General features: G+C 44.1%; 1 protein-coding gene across 7 annotated transcripts in view; it reads left to right on the top strand.

Annotated features, from left to right (window-relative positions):
- The window catches only part of pald1a (phosphatase domain containing paladin 1a), a 56,265-nt gene that overhangs the window by 16,069 nt on the left and 19,778 nt on the right, over nt 1–20,418 (top strand). For all 7 annotated transcript variants that reach the window (XM_030399984.1, XM_030399987.1, XM_030399986.1 and 4 more), the window contains 14 exons: nt 142–306; nt 419–579; nt 2,139–2,214; nt 3,833–3,987; nt 4,110–4,206; nt 4,618–4,722; nt 5,344–5,439; nt 5,528–5,662; nt 5,917–6,033; nt 6,312–6,491; nt 6,585–6,782; nt 7,006–7,146; nt 7,294–7,365; nt 11,337–11,477. In XM_030399984.1, coding sequence (XP_030255844.1) covers nt 142–306; nt 419–579; nt 2,139–2,214; nt 3,833–3,987; nt 4,110–4,206; nt 4,618–4,722; nt 5,344–5,439; nt 5,528–5,662; nt 5,917–6,033; nt 6,312–6,491; nt 6,585–6,782; nt 7,006–7,146; nt 7,294–7,365; nt 11,337–11,477 — 1,839 coding nt within the window. The remainder of the gene's footprint in view (nt 1–141; nt 307–418; nt 580–2,138; nt 2,215–3,832; nt 3,988–4,109; nt 4,207–4,617; nt 4,723–5,343; nt 5,440–5,527; nt 5,663–5,916; nt 6,034–6,311; nt 6,492–6,584; nt 6,783–7,005; nt 7,147–7,293; nt 7,366–11,336; nt 11,478–20,418) is intronic.

Here is a 20,418-nt window from a genome sequence, read left to right as displayed (position 1 = left end):
GAGGTTTTCGATTGAAGCTTTGAATGTCTCTTGTCGAATTTGATGACATCATCATCCTTTAAAGAAGTAAAACATCCTCAAAGTTATTCTGTACTTAAACAAAAAAAAAAAGGCTATCATTTGACGCTTGTCTTCGAACAGGAGGTGATATTCTTCTGTGTGAGAGAGGAGCCGGTGGTTTTCCTCCACAAGGACGACGACTTTGTCCCGTACACCCCGAGGAGGAAGGAAAACCTCCACGAGAACCTTCACGGCCTGGAAAAGGAGGAGCTGGTGGAGAGCCTGGAGCTCACAGTCAGGAAGGAGGTGATGAACACGCTGAACACTGAGTCAGCATCTGTGTGTCACAAGAGGAGAGTATATGCGAGATGTATTTCATAGCCGTACTAAAAGGCTCCCCTCCTTCCTGCCCCCGCAGCTCCACGACTTCGCCAAGCTCAACGAAAACGTCTTCTACGTCTACAACGACATCGAGTTCTTCAAAGACGAGCCGCAGAAGATCTCCATCACGTGCGAGGAGGACATCCACGTGACCGAGGAGGTCTATAAGAGGCCCATGTTCACCATGCCGGCCTACAGGTTGTTTACATTGTTCCTTTATTAGCCCTTAGCTCCTCGGCTCACACGTGTGGCCGCCTGCCGTAGAACATACAGGCCGAGTTATAAATAGTGGCGCTTGTGTGCGCTAAAAGGCTGGTTGCCCCGCTTTTAAGGAAGAAAGGGGAGGGAGGCGTAAAAAACTACAGATTGCTGCTTCCTGTTTGCAATCAGATCAACAGAGTCGGCTTTATTGAGACGATGTGAGCAGCTCGCAACATTTCCAGGGCAAGAGAATTTATGACTCCCAGAGGAGAGCGCTGTGGCCTTGTCTCTGACTTGACTGGAGTTTTACAGTCCCAATAAAGCAGCAGGATGTTTTATTATAGTCATAGTTTGTATGTGATGATGATAATGATGATGATGATGATGATGCAAATTGCAGTTGGTGGATTTGTAAGGGCACGTTAATCAAGGTTTCTGCAGGTCCATAAAAAATCCATTAATTCAAGAATGTCATATTGTAATATTTAACAAGTTTAATTATGAAGTTGACGGCACTTTTATGAAGATGCATGAACTCCTGTCTCGCCCTTTTTAAATGTGTTTCACGCAACCGCTAACCACTAATCTAGTGGAGCACACCCAGCTATTGTGGTGGGATGTGGTTTGGGTTCTCCCTTCCTCTACCTGTATGTTGTTATCGCCACGGCAAACAACAAAAACAAAAACACCATCTTCGCTAGCAACCACACTGAAAATTGGCAAGTTCCCCTAAGCTGGTTACTAACAATACAGACTAAACACTCCAGCAGCTGTTGGCTTTTCCTTTTTGTGAGGATTTAACCATTTTGATGTCAGGAGTTCGCCCGCCCCCCCCCCCAACACGTGCTAAACAAGTCTTCCACCATGACACTGTATCCTGGGTTTAGTGCCACCACAAAGATGATTGTGATTGGTTTAAAGACCATACAAACCAGACAGAATGTTTTTTTTTTCTTCCCCCTACACCAGCAAAATAATGCATGCAGCCAGACCTTTGTCCAGTGCGGCCACAACGCTGCAGAGACATAATGCGGCATCTCCGCTCATCCCAAAAATAACAATTTCAACGAGATCTGGCTCGGGGAAAAAAAACTGAGAATTTAGTGCTTGAATGAAGCCTGTGGAAAATCACCTTGTCCAAGAAAATGTAAGGAGTAGGATGTTGGGTTTAGACAGTAGAGGCTCATGGGAAGTATGCAGCAGTATGTATTAGTAAATATGTAAATATCTTTATTTCTATTACATAGCACCTTTTAAGTGCAAAGACGACACAATGTGCTTCACAGAGGCCGTAATGCACAAATGGAGACATAAAATGCATCATATGAATGATGGTTTGCGATCCTGTGATTTTCCATCCCTCCCATCATCCCCTTGCTGAAGGGGGCGAAAATGTCTGCGTGAGATTAGTAAACACAACGCGAGGGAGCTCAGCTGTCGAGTCTTACTTTAGGTCACAGGCGTATGTGCGGCGTGTTATTATGACCTACATGAGGGCAATGTTGACACAACACAGGCGCAGGTTCATCTCCAGGTGACGGTCTGTTGTGTTGCAGGTACTACAGATTACCACTGCCAATGGAGGGAGCGCCGCTGGAAGAAGACTTTGACGCGTTTGTTAACATACTCAGGGTAAGATCACATGGAAAAATGTCAATCATGGGAACAGTCCACCAATCAGATAAACTCTGTTTCAGTTTTGCTCGTCTTGTTTTGATGTGCTATTAAAGTTATTAATGTCTGGAACATGTTGGAGAGCGTCTGGACTGTCTCACTGAGGCAGTGAGAAGGTCATGGTTGCTTTTTCTCATCCACATGCAGCAGTTTGAATGTGTCTAATCAATCAGTAATAAGTGTGATGGTTATAAAAAAAGGCAGAAAACCTGCAGTCTGGACTTATTTAATGTCCGCTCCATGGTCATCCGCTCTGTCTGGGTTCCGTCCTGCCCTTCACTCACACAGGATGTTCTTTTTCGTCTCGTTTTGCCCTTTTTTGGAGTGACTTGCAGCAGCCGGTCCAGTTCCCTGTGGTTGGAAAGTGGCTCGCTTTTTTTTTTTTCTAAAACTCTGTTTGGATTGGAGCTACACTGCTTCACTCTTTCTTTCAATCTGTCCTTTTTAAATTCTCACTTAAAGCATTGTCCTAGTGGAGCTTTTCTTTCAGGCATTGCAGATATTGATTTTTCTTTTAAATATTGCATTAATAACTTAAAGGATATTCCCCTTACATCCCACTTCTGTTTTTAAGCAAGATTTAAAGGTGCAGTATGTCATATAATAGTAAAGAATGTTGGTTAACAAGATTAAAAAAATGATAAATCATCAGCATAATGTAAAGAAATAACATTTTTGACATTGTGTCAAAGATGTGTTGCAGAGATATGTTGTGAAGTTAGCATGCTAACCAGCTAACCCGGTCCTTGTTCTTAGTTTCAGTCTGATAAATCAAGAAAATTAACTCACAAAATGCCAAGACAGGAAATATTGTCACAGAAAAATACAACATTTACCTTCTTAGTTCAAGTTCTCTCTCTAACTGAAGTCGGACACACTTAATTGCCTTTTTTTCACTCAGACTGGTGTCGGCTAACAAGGCCACTAGCTGCACAGCTAACTAGCCAACAGCAGCTAGTAGCTACAGCTAAAGCTACACCGGTTACTTACAACCTTATGATTGTCCTTCGTCAGGTGGCCAATTCTAATATATTACCCCTGTTTAAGACCACAGTTAGCTGATCTCTTGATAAACAGAATGGGCAAGTTTGCTATGTTTTGCAACCTCTGTTAGCATTTAAAAAAATAACAAAAACATACATGTACTAAACAGGAAATATTCTTACCCCTTTTTTTTTTCTTATCAAACAGGAAAATGCAACTGTGTACCCTCTGAATTCAAGTTGAGTCAGCTTAGATAGGAACACTAGCTGCACGGCTAACTGAGCCGAATAGAAAACAGCAGCTAGTTGCTACAGTCGTAGCAGGCTACAGTAAAGACAAGTGAGCAGCATGTAGCGGCTAAAAACACAGTTTCCTTATCTCTGAATACTTTTGCTCTAGAAACCAGATTTTTCCAAATCTACAGTCAGTTTTAACCTCTCTTTACTTGCAAATCTGTAAACCAACACTTGCCTGGGCCCATTTCTGCTTTTGGCGCTGACGACATGTCATTACAGATACAACACCGGTCATTTCTGTCAGGTGTTTTAGAGTGCCATCTCTGAGAGTCCACTCTGTATTTTCTGTTTTCCAGGAAAGCACCAGCTTGTCTCTGGGCCACGACGCGTCCCGCCGGCTGCCTGCTCTCCTCTTCAGCTGCCAGGTGGGCGTCGGCCGCACCAACCTCGCCATGATCCTCGGCACGCTGGTCATGAACCGTCTGAGGGGAGATTCACAACCAGCGCCTCAGTAAGAACTCGATTTAAAACTTCATCACGTTCAAATAACGTAGCACAGTAATTGTTTTCTTTCAGCCTTTTTTCCGATGCCAGTTGAAAAAGGAACCTGTCCTGGTTTGCCTTGTTTTGTAGAGTGGAGGAGGCAGCAGCATCTGAGCCCAAACCTGTGTTCCGGGTCATCCAGTCTCTGATCAACAAGCTGCCTAATGGACCGCAGGTCATGGAGGAGGTAAAGCAGAGCCACGTTAACCTACAGCATCACAACAGTTTATGTCTTGCATATTTAGAACCTTATATCTTAAATCTTAGTGTGAGGCGTGTGTGACATCACAACATCCGAGGCAACCAATTGTGGTTAAATGTGCAACTTACACAAGAGTGATTTGGAAATATGAGCCTGCAGTGCATCTTGTGTCTGGAAATGTAACTTTTGAAACAGGAAGTCATTGGATATGTCAATAAGGAGAACATAAGTTCCGTACTTATTATTCTTCAAAAGAAATCATCATTTTAATGTGTGTTCAAACATTTCTTCAACTTATATTATTGAATTCAGGGGCTAGAAAAGATAAAAATGTTTTTATATTTCATGATGCCATTTAAAAACATGTAAACATGTCTTTTTCTTTTTACCCGACAGGTTGACCAGGCGATCGCCCTGTGTTCCGAAATGCACAACATCAAAGAAGCAATATACGAGAACAAGAGTAAACTGGAAGGGATCGGAGAAGATTATCAAATTCAGGTTGGTGACGATCCTTTTTTGGTTTTAAGCGGACAACAACCTGTAATTCCTCTTTCAAAGCGGTTGATGACGCCTGATTTCTAACAGCCGCTGCTGCTCAGTTCATGTTTGGCTTGAATAAGATAGAAATCTAAGGATGGTGATGAGCCCTTGAGCTGATTGAGGGCTTGAGTAATGGAAAGCACTGGACAGTCATAATCCTGGAAAATAACCCCTTGACAAATGCTTGACTTTCAACATAACCTGGTGTTGCGTCTCTTCCTCCGTTTCTTTCTTCCATTTTCGCAATCACGCATGTAAACCAAAATCTTACTGAAAATGACATGAGCTCATCGTTATATTTCTTTCACGTCTTCTGGTGTTGAAATGAGCAAAACGCGAAATGATCCCGATCAAAACGTACAGTAAAAGTTGAGCCCAACAGCTGGAAGATGAGTAAGGTGCTTCAGATTTGATGATAAAAGCGTCAAGAGTCTGGAGATGTTTGAGTTTAGTTCCTCAAAAGTGATAAGTCCTTGTGACATGTAATGCATCTGGAGTTTTAGCTGAGAAACGAAGACATGTAAAGCAGTACGAGCTGCTACTGGGAGCAGATATTGAAGCTTTTTGTTTGTTTCTTAGGGAAGCAGTACCAAAGACTACTTTCTCAACAGAACCATGCAGAGCTTGGAGCGCTACTTCTACTTGATTGTATTTAACGCATACCTACACGAACAGGTAACGTTTTTTTCCCCCTTAAATATACATGTTTTCATTGATATACAATAAGCTTGAGTTGTAAACCTATATGTTGCTTTTTTTGCAGTATCCTCTTGCCTTCATGTCCAACTTCAGCCAGTGGATGTGCTGCCACGCGGGGCTGTACAGGCTGCTGGCCTGCATGGACCTGTCGGAGCTGTCGGCGCCGGCCGAGCTGGTCACCAGAGGAGCTCGCGTCCTGGTGAGGAAACCAAAAGATTGCTGCCGTCATCATCATCATCTCAATTCTGATCATTTGGCTGCGATGTGAAACCGAACCCACATCATGCAAGATGTAGTTGCATTCTCAGCGTTCACACGTACAGACATGGTTTTTGCAATGCTGATAAGACCTCGCCACATTTTTCAGATCTCTCATCGTCGTCCCACACAATTACGCAATCATCTGCGCTCTGTATACGCTGTGTGTTTCGACTAACGTGCTCGTCTGCTCAGGTTGCTGATGAGTGCCTGGCTCTGGACGTCCTCAGCACGGTGAAGGAGATGAAGGCGGTCAACTTCAGACGAGTGCCCAAGATGCCGATATATGGAGTGGCTCAGCCGACGTCAGAGGTGCAGCAGATTCCCTCATATTTTCCCATCTTTAACTCTGTGCCAACTTGAATCCTAAAACATCGTCATGAAGGATTGAACAGGAGATTACTTGTTAACTTGAAAGAGGAGATCACACATTGTGCGTCCTTGCACTCATGAATATTCACTAGAGTACAAATAGACCTAGAGAAAGTGACTCATGATGATTTGGCGGACGCTCACACGCCCACCCTCAGGATGCTCGAGCCAGACTTCCGCCTCCCTTTCTGTCTAATCGTAAACTCTCCTGTGTGCAGGCAACCGGTGCAGTTTTAGCCCACCTGACCGACGAGAAGAGGAAGCACAGCCACGTGCTGTGGGTCAACCTGCAGGAGGAGCTGGTGCTGGAAGGGAATGGCCAGATTTTTACGCCGAGGGAGCCGTCGTGCCTGGACCAGCACATTCCCATCCCCTCGTCCGACCCGCAGCTCATAGAGGTGGGGTTTTTTTTTGTTCACTGTCGGAAGCTTTAGAATCTCACTCTAGCTCTCGCGCGGTGGAAGTGAAATTGCTCCCGATTGTCTCTGCAGAAACTGGAGACGTCTCTGAAGGAGGAGATCCTGCGGGCTCAGAAGTGGCTGGAGGTGACGCTGGAGCAGGAGAAGCAGATGAAGATGTTCAAGAGCTGCCTGACGGTGCAGGAGATCTTCAACCAGCACAAGAGCTCTCACCAGGGCCTCGTCTACAAACGCATCCCTCTGCCCGACTGCTGTGCGCCCAGAGAGGAGGTAAAGATGAGGATGGACTAACAAACGTGCAAGGAAGAGCTCACGGGCTCCTTTTTTTTTGGCTTGATGAATGAGCCTTGTGCTCCCTCCAGTGGTCCTACTGAGCTATTCACCATAACCACCAACCACCAGACCCATATGTTGTTATATTTCCTAACGACACGCTTAAAGTTGGCTGAAATGCAGAGATACGATCCTTGCGTTTGTTTGCGTTTGCTCACAGGAGTTTGATAAGCTGTTGGAGGCCACAAAGAGCGCTCTGGCCGAAGATTCTCGCTCAGCCTTCGTTTTCAACTGCTCCAACGGCAAAGGCAGGACGACGACCGCCATGGTTGTGTCAATTCTGACCCTCTGGCACTTCAACGTAAGACGCCTCCTCGACATTCCCGCACATTCATTAAGGCCCTCAGCATTTTAATAAGCTGTAGATTCAGAGTTTATTTGAGAGTGGTCACATGTGGCATCATCATCCGAACTATAAACACAAGATCTGCTGTGTTTTACCCCGCAGGGTTTCCCGGAGTTTGCAGACGACGAGATCGTGAGCGTTCCCGACGCCAAGTACACGAAAGGGGAATTTGAGGTGTGTACATTTTAAAAACAAATGCCCCCTCCAGCTTTTTAACACATGATAACTAATTCACTCTGTACATTTTACGAATAATTACGAGGATAATGGAAACGTTTTCTGGCAGAATCGGAATGAAGTGCAAATTAGAGCTGAAGTTTACTCATATTGATGAGGGTTTGTAGCTGCAGCGTCCAGGAAACCTTTTCCAGGATTATTGACTATTTTGGCAAAAGAAACATCATCATTGTCGCGTTGGAGACAAAAAATATTTGCAGTGTGGTACATTTTTGATAGTGCAGGGAATACATTTGGGTTTTGGCGGCTCGGTCAGACAGTTTTAGACGTTGTTTATTACTGTGGGATATTACACAGAACCTTTTTCAGTGCTTTCTGACATTTTATAGATAAAATGATTGTACAATGATGATAATCATTGGTTTTTGGGCGGATTTCCTTCTACAGTTCCTTCTCTTCTGTCATGTGATGTTCAGTTTCGATCACAGCATTCATATCAATCTGTGGTCACGCCCCTTCAGCAGATAATTAAGAGCGTCAAAGGTGCGTGGTGTTTTTGGCGGTGAATTGTAATCTTCATCAAGATTAATGTAAGTTTCAATTTGAATTCTATTTAGAAGAACAAAGTCTCCAAACACATGTAACAAGGCTGCATCTTGTCACTGCAGTCAAACTTATACCCTCTCTGTATGTCTGCTGTGTTTCTATTTGTGTGTTAATTTTGACTTGCTCAGTGCTGTTCTGTGGCTGTGTTTTGCATTTACTGCCACAGAGGTCACTTTGCAAATCAAAAAGAGCTCAGCCAGCACTGCAGCCTCTCTGCTGAGCTTGAATTTCTGCTGCAAACGTGAGCTGCATTGACTTTGCGTGCACGTTTTCCCCAGACAAGCAGCTTTGACAGATTTCATTAGGAGAAGAAAAAACTGCATTTTAGAACAGCCCCTTTTTATAGCTTTTTATTCCAAACCCTTCTGTCTGCACCTGTGATTGAAAGCTTTACCCAAACAAAGGCTGAAGCTGAAGCCTTTCTCCCGCTGCTCTGGGTGTTTTGTTTTTTTTTCCTTCTTGATTCAGAGTTGTGACAATGAGTCAGTGGTTGGAACCTGCTGGCTGTGTCCTCGGCACAGTAAACATGGACACACAGAGAGAGGCCGCGCTCCGCGGGCGCACAATGCGGCGTGCCAATCACAGCGGCGTGTTTCTGGGATACACAGAGTGGTCGCCACAGAAACCTTGTCTGCCTCCAACTCAGCCCGTGAAGGATGTGTGATGTCACCACCCCCCGCCGGTTTATCTGCCAAAATAGGCAGCTTTGCTGTGGCTGTGAGGTCCAGAGCATTGAGGGTAATGGAGCAACTGGTGCTGTTTCCTGGTGTGATATAGTAACTGGAGGTGTGAGGTAGTGTCTCATTATCAGTGCTTGGTGTCTGAAGCATCGTAATAAATATCTGGCTTTTATAGATCTGGTTACGAGAAATGAAATGAGAAAGGAATGAGAGTCAGCAACTTCAGTCTTGGTTAATTTCCACCGTTATAGCTTTGTTTTTCTACCACAGCAGGCTGTCGGTTTTTAGCGAGAAAGCTCCTAAAGAAACCACTGTACACTACCTGCTCAGCACCAAAAACAGATAAACACAGGCGGGCTGCTGTAGCTCAGGAAGTAGAGCGTGTCTCCTAGTAATCGGAAGGTTGCTGGTTTGAAGCTGCATGTCAAAGTGTCCTTAAGCAAGCTACTGAACCCCAAATTGCTCCTGATGAGCAGTTGGCGCTTTTGCATGGCAGCCTCCGCCACCAGTGTATGAATGTGTGTGTGAATGGGTGAATATGACAAGTGTTGCTTTGAAAAGCGCTATAGAAATGCAAGTCCATTTACCATATAGACAAATTTGGAATCGGCTGGTGAACACAGAGGAGCATTTAGCCGTTAAAGGAGCCAGATGTTTCCCCCAGGAAGAGGTAGAGAGAAAAAACAGACAAAAAACTTAGCATCTTTCATTTTCTTTATCTTTTTTAAGCTTTATCGTTAACTGAGCCTTTGTTTGAGCGGGCAGCTCAGAGCAGTGTGTATGTTAGATTGTATTTTTAAATTTTTCCTCTGTCTTAAAATGTATACACCAGTTTCCCACAGTCTCATAAATCCTCCTTTTCTTCCATTTACTTGACTTTTTGCTCGTTATCAATTACATCTTGGTTAAATTTCCATCACTACCAGAGACACAATAAGTTTTCCAAGGTACATAACTCAGCATTCTTTCGGTTTAATGTATCCCAGAAACATTCCCTGACTTGAATATTTTCCTGAATAGTCACACACGTTACTGCTGCCCTCAAGTGGCCAAAACAGGAATTGATCAACTTGAGTTAAACTCATAAAAAGCCTTGAATACACTTTTTTTCTCTCTTCAATCTTTGCGTGTGTTTGAAGCTTCAAGAAATCGCTTGAATTTTGATCTCTGAACTGAACCCGTTAACTATGAACTGCACAGAAGAGTTTGTTTAAAGATAGGAAGCTGGCTTTCGGTGATTTTCTTAAAGGGGCATTATGTAGTTTTGGAGAAGAAATTCAAACCAAGAATTATGATATTTACAACATTAATGAGGTGATGATAGAAACTCGGATGTATTGATTTTTTTCGATAGCTAATTAAACAAGCTGTTCTCAGGGGAAAATGAAGTCCCCAGAACACTGCTTGAAGGTGGCAGGGTCCGCCACATATAAACAAAGTAAAACACTAGGAGATTGTGTCATCTTTTAAGGTCAGTTTGTTTATGCACTCAGAAAAAAATGAAGAGTTTGTTTATTTACTTTGATAAGGCGTGTGACCTTTCTCTTCTGATTACAATTTCTTGCCCTTGATTTAGTTGATGTGTGAAGTCGCATCCGTTGCAATGGTCAGCAGAATACAGGAAAGAGTAAAGGTTTTATGAAACCTGACACGGTTTGTGTGTCATTGGTCAGGCTGCATGCTGATGCTGCTTATGTCACACACACACTGCGAATGAGAAAACAGGGGTTTTTTTGCCTGCAGGCCCGTTCTGTTCTCTGATGGGCGTCCTCCCTCTCGGCCTCCTGCTTCTTTCTTCCTATCGGTGACATCATTGGTGTTGGACATAAACAGGCTGCTGGGGGGGGGGGGGGTCACCAAGTGAGGTTGATTAAAACTAAATGCTGATGGAAACATTACCCAATCTCTGTGAGGCTGCCGCTGGAAAACGAACATGCTGACACACATTCGCACCGATATTTAAATTGGGTCAGAACACACGGGCGCAAATTCTCTTATCGACAGACCTCGCAAGAATGACAGTTTGCCTGGTTTGTTTGAATCAGTCTCATTGTAAGTGTGTGTGTATTATTAGTTCTAATGGTGGAAAAGTATAAAATGATGTATGGCATGATGATGATGATGATGATGGAACATTGAACATTTCATACATAAGGGAAGGTCAAATTGCTCATGAAATGCATTAAAACACAGTTTTAGACATAAAAACACTTTCTTTTCTCGGTTATTTAACTGTTCTTAAAGTAGATGCAACTTCAAGGAGTGGCGCGTTAAGAAAGCATTTAAAAAGACGTAAAACATTTCAATTCAAATGTCCATGATTTCACCACAGGAACAATCAATCAGCACAACAAAGGTCTGCAAAAAAGACCTTGTGTTGAGCGGTTTGCCAACTGAATGTCTTAGAAAGGCTTAGAAAACCCTAACTTTCAATTTTTTTTCAGCCACTTTAGAGTAAATTAGGTGCAAGGAGAAAAAGAAAAAAACATTTGACTTTGGGGGGAACAATAACGTTGCTGCACCTGCGTCTATTTCTACTTCAGGTGCGGCACTAAATCACAAAGTCGTGCCAGGAGGGAGGCGGCGGGTCCTTGTAACAACTTCTGCAACGTTCTCGAAAAACTTTTCCCGGCCGTCCCGGATAACGAGTGTCGATGCTGTTGTTCTTTTTGCGGTGCGCAGGTCGTCATGCAGCTGGTGCGCCTGCTCCCCGACGGCCACCGGATGAAGAGGGAGGTGGACATGGCCCTGGACTCCGTCAGCGAGACCATGACCCCCATGCACTACCACCTGAGAGAGGTCATCATCTCCACATACAGACAGGTACGGCACACCACATCCCTGTAGTCTTCATTACCTGGTCCTTAAAATACAGGAGATCCTAACGTTAGAATTATAGCCAGCTAGCCAAGACTTGTAGGTGGTTGTTAGCAAATGGGTACATTTTTAAAGCAGCAGTGTGTAAGATTTAGTGGCATCCAGTAGTTCTAAGTATAGAAAATACCCTTGTGGGGCGACCGGGTTGCTCAGTTTGTAGAGCATGCAGCGCACGTACAGAGGGTTTGTCCTCGCCGTAGGGTTCGAATCCGCCCTGTGGCCCTTTGCTGCGTGTCATCCTCCCTGTGTCCTCTCTCTGCACAGCTTTACTCTTAAATAAAGCCATGAAAAAAAAAGATGATAATAATAATAAGAAGGAAATGCCCTTCGTCTCAACCTTCCCTATGTGGTCGGCCATACAAATTTGAAAAACCACTCTGTTGAAGAGGACACGCTCCCTCTGTACGTATAATCCCTTCATTCTAAGCTGACAAATACACAAGATTCTTACTTTCAGATGATAATACAGTGATGAAAACATAGTTGTGGATATTACATTCAGTTTCTTCCTATACATCCCTTTAAATGCCCCTAAATCCCACACACTGCACCTTTTTTAATTGCTTGTAGTCCCTGTGGATTTGTTTTAATCCTTTGTTACTTTGCCAGGCCGTGTCAGGGAATGCGTTATGTTGTTGATCTTTCCCTCCAAGACCTCTAACGTTCCCGGCGCCGTCTTTTTCCTCGAGGGTAAATCAAACCGAGTTATTTATGAATCCGTGCTGTCGATGCTGAGACACAATCAGCATGTTTATTAAGGGCCTCGGGTGCAGTTTTGCGCGAGCCCCTATAGATGGCGTCGAGAACTCGTCAGACGTCCTCGGCGGCCGCAGCTCGGCCATGAATGAGAGCGACCCGCAGCTCTGTGTGAGCTGCAGAGCGTGGAAAACGATTGTTGTGCAACATAACTTATCTGCGAAACTCAATGGAATTCCTTCGGGTCTGACAGGAAAAGAGCAGAGCAGGAGAAAAGGCAGGGAAATAAATGATTACTGGTGGGATTTTCGGGCTTGACCCCTTGGAAGTTTTATTACGCGGGCCTGCTGTGCAATGCACAAGGGCACGCTTGTGCTGTCTGTGGCCCGAATAGTGTGAAATGGCTTATAACGTCAGTTATATAAAGCAGCTGCGTTGTTTGACACATACATTGGGTAATATTTTAATGTCAAGTCCACTGACGAGCTACATTTTCTTCCTGATTTTCCTATATTTAGTATTCTGGGAGGAAATGCAGGTAAGAGGAAACATACAAGGTAGTTTTTCTAATCTTTGCATTGTGGGGAAAAATGATAAAAAGGTAAAAGGCAGTTTGACATTTTGCTTGATAAACAGTACAAAAAGAGAGCAAAATACAAAACAAGCTTTTCGTGGTGTTCCTGGACCAGGTCTCTCCCCTGATGCTGTGGCCTCTGCAGGGCCCACGGCTCGGCTCTGTTTTAGCCATTTGTAATGCAGACTGCAATCATTGTGCCTCTGTGCACCGTCAGCGCGCTGGAGGCACCCGGTCCTGTCTCCACCGTATCAATGGGCCTCATTGTCCCGCGAACCTTGTCTCTCGCCTATATTCTCTCTCAGTCTGTCACTTTCTGATGCCTGGCACCAGGAAAAGGCTCACTTTCAGTTTCAATTAGGTAATTTGTACAAGCAGAAACTGAAGATTTAGACGTATATTTTGCACATATTTGTATATCTGGGTAAGTTTGAGGTCAGTGGAGTTTTACCCGAGTCCAAAAGGATAACTTTGGCTCAAAATGTCTTCTCTATTTTGGTACTTTTGGCCGTTATCTCTCTTGGAAGTGATTAGTTTGGACCCTGTAGTGTGTTAGAAACAATGATTGTATGAGTGGGCTGCCATATTCAGACATCCCCGGCACCAGCTTCAAGAGCTTTGCTGTTGATCGACATTTGGCAGATTCAAGGTAGCGCGGGAGTGCTTCAACAAAGGCGGTGAAGAAGACTGCAGGTGTTCAGAGATTTAAAAATCTGTTTTGCAAGTGTTTTAGGTGGAAGGAAAGGCATGTTCTTTTCATAATTAGTCCTTAGAAGGATGCGATGTGAGTAACGTCAGCCCTGAACAGAACCTGTGTTTGTTTAAAGCGTAACTCCACCGCTTTTTACACATTAAGCGTGTTTACGCTTTACTGAGTGTCCCTTTTGTGGCTCCAGGTGGAAGCTGCACGTAATCTGATGAATTGCCTCCAGTGATGTCACTCAGTGGCTAAATTGCATTGTGGGTTATGTAGGCGCCAGGTTTTGAAAAGGGACAAGAACGTGTGGAATAAAAAAAAGTTTGTTTCTCTGATTCCGCTGTATCGATTTTTGATATTTAGGAGAGCGACGCTAGAAAAACCTGACGCCTATATTAGCCACTGAGTGACATCACTAACGTTTCCGCAATTCCCCTGGTGTGTTACAAATGCTATCAGAACCACTAGAACAAGAAACGATGCCTTAAACTCCAGAAATAGGAGCCAGATTGTAAGAAATCAAAATGATCTTTTAACCCTGCTAGAGCAGACCTCAGGTTGGCACTCTGTCCCCCTTTCAGCCTTTCCCTTCCTGCCTGAACCAGCAGGCCAGGTGATAAACAGTGCCAGATGTTACTAGACCCCGGCAGGCAGCAGCAGACTAGAGAGAGAGAGGGGAGAAAGGGGGGGGGGGGGGGAGAGAATAGGGGAAAATTTTCACCCCCACACTCTCTCTCCTTCTCCCTCTCCTCTCTTAGTCCTCTAAAGCGCCCTCCTCCCCTTCTGACAGTGGTCGGAAAATGTGTCTTTGATAGAGAAAAAATATATTTACACTGGGACCCGAACCGTCCGCCGGCTCCCAGAGGGGCCTGGGAATGGGTGGAATTGAGGTAGGGGGTTGGTGGGGTTTTTATTTTTATTTTTTTATTTTGAGGAGGCTGCAGTGGTTAGTTTCTTCTTAAACGACCGAGCGCGACCTCGCATTGCAGATGCATCCTCCGACATCAGGTCCGCCGTGGTGGAGAGGTTACTTCCTCTCCTCCTCATCCTCCTCATCCTCCTCATCCTCCTCCTCCTCAGGAATCAGCTACAAGGGCTTTTCTTTCCACCGTCGGGAAGAAAATTGCCTCAAGCAACCTGCACGCTGGCTGTTTACTTTGATACTGCTCCCTCTCTTTGTGGAGCCCTGTGTTTACAGGTGTGTGATTCACTGTGTGACACGCAGACTGAATGTATTAGGTATCAGAAATTAGTTAGGGTTGAGCAGGAAATCTAATGTTCGCGATCTGATGAAGAAACTGATAGCTGATTTCCCACAATTACTTTTTAATGCAATAAAAAACAACTAAGAGTTGAGACGCCGTGGATGACAGACGTAGAGGATAAAGTAGCACAGGAGAAATCTTTCCGCTCCATATGTTTCTTTCAAAATTTAGACCAGACGTCATAAAACTTCTCCCTGGTTTTTATTAATTCTGGCCATTAACGATTCAAATGAGGCAATGTCTGTCATCGGATATCTCCTTATAGTCAGGCTTCATGGGACTCATGCAGTGGCCGGGAAGAAGCTGGACGATGACCGGGACCAAAATAATTCACGATAGCGACATTGCTGTCAATCAAATTCATCTTATCCTTGTTTTTTTTATCATTAACATGGTATCAAAATAGAATCTTTTTTGAATATCAGGGTTATTGTCGGTACAAGTTATCCGCAACACCTCCACCGCTAAAGCCTGCCAGTGCAGGAGAACGCTGCGGCTGTCGTCACTTTGCGTGTAGCGGGCATCGCATTTGTAAAAACAAAACAAATGTCATCAGTTTGAACATTAAACATTCGGTCTCATCAACTGAATGCAAGTTGAAAAAGATTTGGAAATAATTGCATTCTGCCTTTTATGTGTGTTTTACAAAGCGTCACAGCTTTTTCTTTTGCAATCAGGGTTGTATCTAAAAGTCCTCCTGGGCACGTCCTTCCACTTGACAGCCATCTTGGCAACGGCCCTGGGCAGTTATCTCAGGCTAAGAAGTCAAAGGCTCCTATTTGAATTAATTGGGAGAGAGCCAGAACTTTTAATGGTAAGCTAGGCATACAATCTGTCTCCACTGAATCACCAGTCGAATCTGATTATAAAAACGCGTTAAAAGTTGGGTGACCTTGCCCCAAAATAAGGGTTAAAATGGCGTTTTCCCACAGATTATACAACTTCTTTTACGACTCAATTCAGAGTGCCAGTGCGACGACGACATTGGCTGATATCTTTCTTGGTTCAGCTGCTACGATTTGCTTTTGGAGCGGAGGGTCAGGATTTGTGTCATACAGCCAGTCTGTCTCTTTCCTATAATGTCTCTGCTTGTATCATATTTCTCTTGTCCGTCCAGTACATCTGTTAGCTTTAGCACGTGTAGTGTTCCTCCTTTGGGCCACCAGGCTGGGGGATTGTCTCTAGCCTTGTCAGATTGACCTTGACCAGGACTTCACACCGCGCGCACAGAATGATCTGATCATTGAGAAACGCCGGCTTCCACCAAGTCCATCAAGAGTGTTTTTAAAGAGAAGAGAGCCGAGTTAAGACATCTCAGAAATCCCCACTTCTGATCCTGTTTGCTGGGCGATCTCTTTAAAAAAAAAAAAAAAATTAAAAGCTTTTTCACTCAGGTGGTGAGAAAACTGAAATGCACTGTGTGTGTGTGTATGTGTGTGTTCAAAGAAAGGCCCTCATGGTTTGGACGGGGCAGTGGAAAAATATTTTCAGAAAGGGGAGAATGCTGCGAGCAGGTTTCCTCGAGCAAAGGTAGTGGACGTCTTTCGGAGAGAAGACGGGGGGAGGAGAAGAAGACGTGGGGCCAAGCGCTCCATGTTTAGAGTGGTTGGGGGGACCACCGCAGCACTGACAGCCAGATTAAAAGTGCATGGGATTATGTTGCGGTGGGAAAGTGAGAGGCAGACATGCTGAAAGGTTAACAAACCCTCGCTATCCCATTTGAAACGCTTGTTTTGCAGCTTTTGTATTTTAATCCCAGCTATCTTCAACACTCCCCCGGCTGGAGGGTCTTCTTTGTTTTAACTCTATTCTTCTCAATTAGGACGACCACTTGACACAAGTGGGCCAATTACGAGGTGGGGTCGGTGACGGCCAAAGGAAATATTGACAGGAAAAACGATCCCCACCTGAACCAGAGACGGGTTCTTCTTCTGCTCGCCTGGAGTGGTTTGTTGACTCACAGCTCCTGAAAAGAGCCTCTCATTTAGCTCCAGCACAGAGTGCGAGGGAGCAGAGTGGGAGAGCCCCAAGGTTGTTGTTTTTATTCATAATTTCCAGCCTCTCGCATGCCAATGCCAATAGCGAACGTTTGCCGCGGCTGTCCACAAAAAAGACGACTGAACCCATCTGAGCAGGTGCAACCAGCTGAGGTATTTGGACGTGCACAACACCGTCTCTCTGTGCACCTTTTAGTGCGGAGAGTAGCTGTATGTCGGGGGGGAGGGGAGGGTTGTCACAGACAGCTGCTACGAGTCAGCTGCTATTCAGGAGCTCATTTATTTTAAGGGAGTTTTCCACAGCTGTAAATGACTTCATATGATCTTTCTAATACACCTAATGTGCCCGCTGATGTCTAATATGACGTGATCCAAGAGAGGGCTGCTGGATTTACTTAATTAAAACTCTGTCAGCATCGATGCTCTTAGAACATTTTGTGTCACAAAACAAAAACTAAATGTAACTAGATTCTTGTGACTTTCTGATACCAGAGAGTGTTATGCAAAAGAAAATGTAAATGATCCGTTCCTACACGGAATGATTCCAGGGTAGGCTTTTTGTTCCGATGCTGCACCAGGTGATTTCACTGATTAGCTCATTTTTCTTTCTTTTTTTTTTAAGTCGAGCTTCTAATCAGCGAAAATCACATGGGGCACTGTGGTGCACATGTTCAAACCCCCAAATTATAATCATATTCAGAGTTCAGACCGCCTGTTCAAGCGTTTTCCACCAAATTTAAAGTGTTCTGTCACTTTGCCGCAGCACCGCCTCAGCTGTTTGCCGCACTGTTAACATTTGATTTAAAACGTCATTCTCGACAGAATGACACTTGATTGACAGAACAGCATCTGATTCTCTAAATATTTCGTTTCATATAGGTCATTTTCTCTCTTATTGTGAAGCTGCATGAGTTACTTTCAGTTACCTAGTCTCACAACCAGCATAAATCGGCATGGACGCCCGCTGGGTTTCCAGAGCACACCACCTGTTGTGTTTACTGTCAGAATTCAATATTGTTTCAGTCCTGCTTTGTTATACCGGTCCCTATAGGGAAAAAAGAAATTGCTTCTGCTCTGAAAAGCCAAATCTTATTCAGCTGCCACTTCGCACTGAGCAGGTAGTGTTCTGTAGTATTGTGAGCCAGGTTTAAACCAGTGCTTTCTGTTAACCAATGAAAATAATGAGCTGTAAAAAGAAAAGGCTGCAGGTAGTCTTTCAATTTTAGCGAGCCATTTTTTGCTACGGCAGCCTTTTAGGATACTTAATACGGAAACAATTCACTGGAAATGAAAAGGAACCAAAAACTAAGTTGCTCAGTTGAAACTGGTGAATGGATTGTACTTGGCGCATTTCTAGTCTAAGCGACCACTCAAAGTGCTTTACAACACAAGTCGGCATTCACCCATTCGCACACAGGCGACAGAGGCTACCATGCAAAGCGCCACCTGTTCACCAGGAGCGATGACCATTCACATGCACGCGTACACCCATGGAAGCAATTTAGGGGTTCAGTATGTTGCCCATTGATACTTGGACATGTAAACTGCAGGGGCCTGGAATCGGACCACCGACTGCAGCTACAGCTTTAGTTTCTCTGAAATTACCTGTGGGCTAGCTCATGGCATGACAGCCTCCGTCATCAGTGTATGAATGTTAGTGTGAATGGGTGAATGTGGCATGTATTGTACAGCGTTTTGAGCTGTCGTTAGACTGGAAAAGCGCTATTAAAATGCAGAAATGCAGGCTATTTACCATTTATCACTGATAAAGGTTGCTGCCTTCTCGACTTCTCTCTACCAAAATAGAATAGATCTTTATTGTCATATAAAAATGCAGACTATTTACCATTTATCACTGATTGAGGTTGCTGCCTTCTCGACTTCTCTCTACCAAAATAGAATAGATCTTTATTGTCATAACAAAATTGAGAAGAGTGCAAATTAGTGCACCAGGTTTTATCATTCACTGTTCCCCACGCGTGGTTACAGTTGTTTAGCAACGGTAACAATGGTCTTGCTATGTGGAACTCACTTTTGCTAAAAAGCAGCTAAACTGACTATAAATGACATATTGACATAATGCCAAACTACCGTGTTGCACAATCAAGCTAATACGCTAAACTGATGCAATCTAAAAGTACTTTGAAACAAATAAAAGTCCTGCATTCATAATTTTACGTTGGTAGAAAATATTAATGAATATGTCCTCAGAGAAAAAGCAAAAGTGAGAAGCAAAGCCCCCTTGTCAAGTGTTTTGCTAACAGAATTTTGTATTATTATTATTATTACTTTTTTTTTGGGTAGCTCGAGTCTCTGATAATAAATCAGAAAATGTTTGTGCTGCTCCAGGGCAACGCTGCGTTGATGGATATCAAAATGCCAAGGATAAAACTGAAACAAGCAGTCAATTCAAGTGTTTTTCATTGATTTGTTTTTCGATGACAGTTATTTATTCTTGGACTAATCAGTTGGGTGATAACAGGTATTTCTCTGCCTCTCAAACCTGAATCGTGGATAAATGCGTCCTGTGAATTTCAGTAAACATCTTCATAAAAAAAACACTGATCTTCGTTTTGCATCAAATTACAGTCAATGATATGACTCTGAAAAGCAGCCTGGCCCTGAAGCAACAAGGACAGAGAAACCTTTCAGATATGCTTATGTAAAGGCTCATAAACATGGATTTCTGTTGCTAAGTTATCTCTATTTAAACATGCAACAGTGACATTTATCTAACTACCACTTCTCTCCCTCATCTACTTAATACATCGCATTCACCCAGCGCCTCATTGATTTGTTTGCAGACATATAACACATCGTTATTCCTGGAAATGAATGGTTGAAGACCACGGTATGCAGCACAGAGTTAATCTGCAATGTAACAAGCGACAACTGTATGTGACGGCATGAATCAAAAGTCACTCACTGGCCTTTGCTTCAAATCTGTTTCATTTTTGATTTGTGATGCAGCAGCTGCTGCAAAAGGGCCTCTGCCGCCATCATAACACTGTGTGTTTATTTCAGACGTTCCCCGTAGACGCTCTCTACGTGCTGACCACTTTAGAAATCGTTCTGTTTCTCTCTCAGTCTGTCCCCTGAATAACTGAACCTCCCCGGCCTGCCCTTTGCCCTGACCTCCGTCACGTCCTCCCAACCCCCTTCCTCAACCACAAGGCCCGCAGGACAGCGTTTCAGACCGTTGCTTAGCCCTGCACAGAACGGGTTGCCATTTCCTGCCCCCACACACTAAACCTGTCATTGCCCCAGGCCCACAGACCAGGAATAACTACCTCCAAAACCATGCATGAGTGTTTAAACATGCCCCCAGTAGCTGTGGTCATGGTATCTGACAGATCCTGCTAAGCCCCAAATCATTTCACCAGGAAAAAGGCCCACCTTCTTTTCTTGTCGAAGCTTTCACACTAGCTAGCTTACTGTCACTGAACAAATACCTACGGGAAACACAATCCCAGTGGCGAAAGTCACTCAAATGCCAACCATGTGGGAAATGCAGAAGTCGTGACTTGGCCGACTTGCTCCAGGAATTGCACTTTCGCGATCGCCCCGTCTGGGGAAAGCCATGTTTCATATGTGAGGACAGTTGAGCAACAGATGAATCCCGTGTTAACGACGACCATAACTACTCCTGATGTGCCAA

Source organism: Sparus aurata, chromosome 20 (genome assembly GCF_900880675.1).
Source record: "Sparus aurata chromosome 20, fSpaAur1.1, whole genome shotgun sequence".
NCBI lineage: Eukaryota > Metazoa > Chordata > Actinopteri > Spariformes > Sparidae > Sparus > Sparus aurata.
The sequence above is the reverse complement of the archived record's forward strand: the minus strand, read 5'-3'. Positions and strand labels throughout refer to the sequence as shown.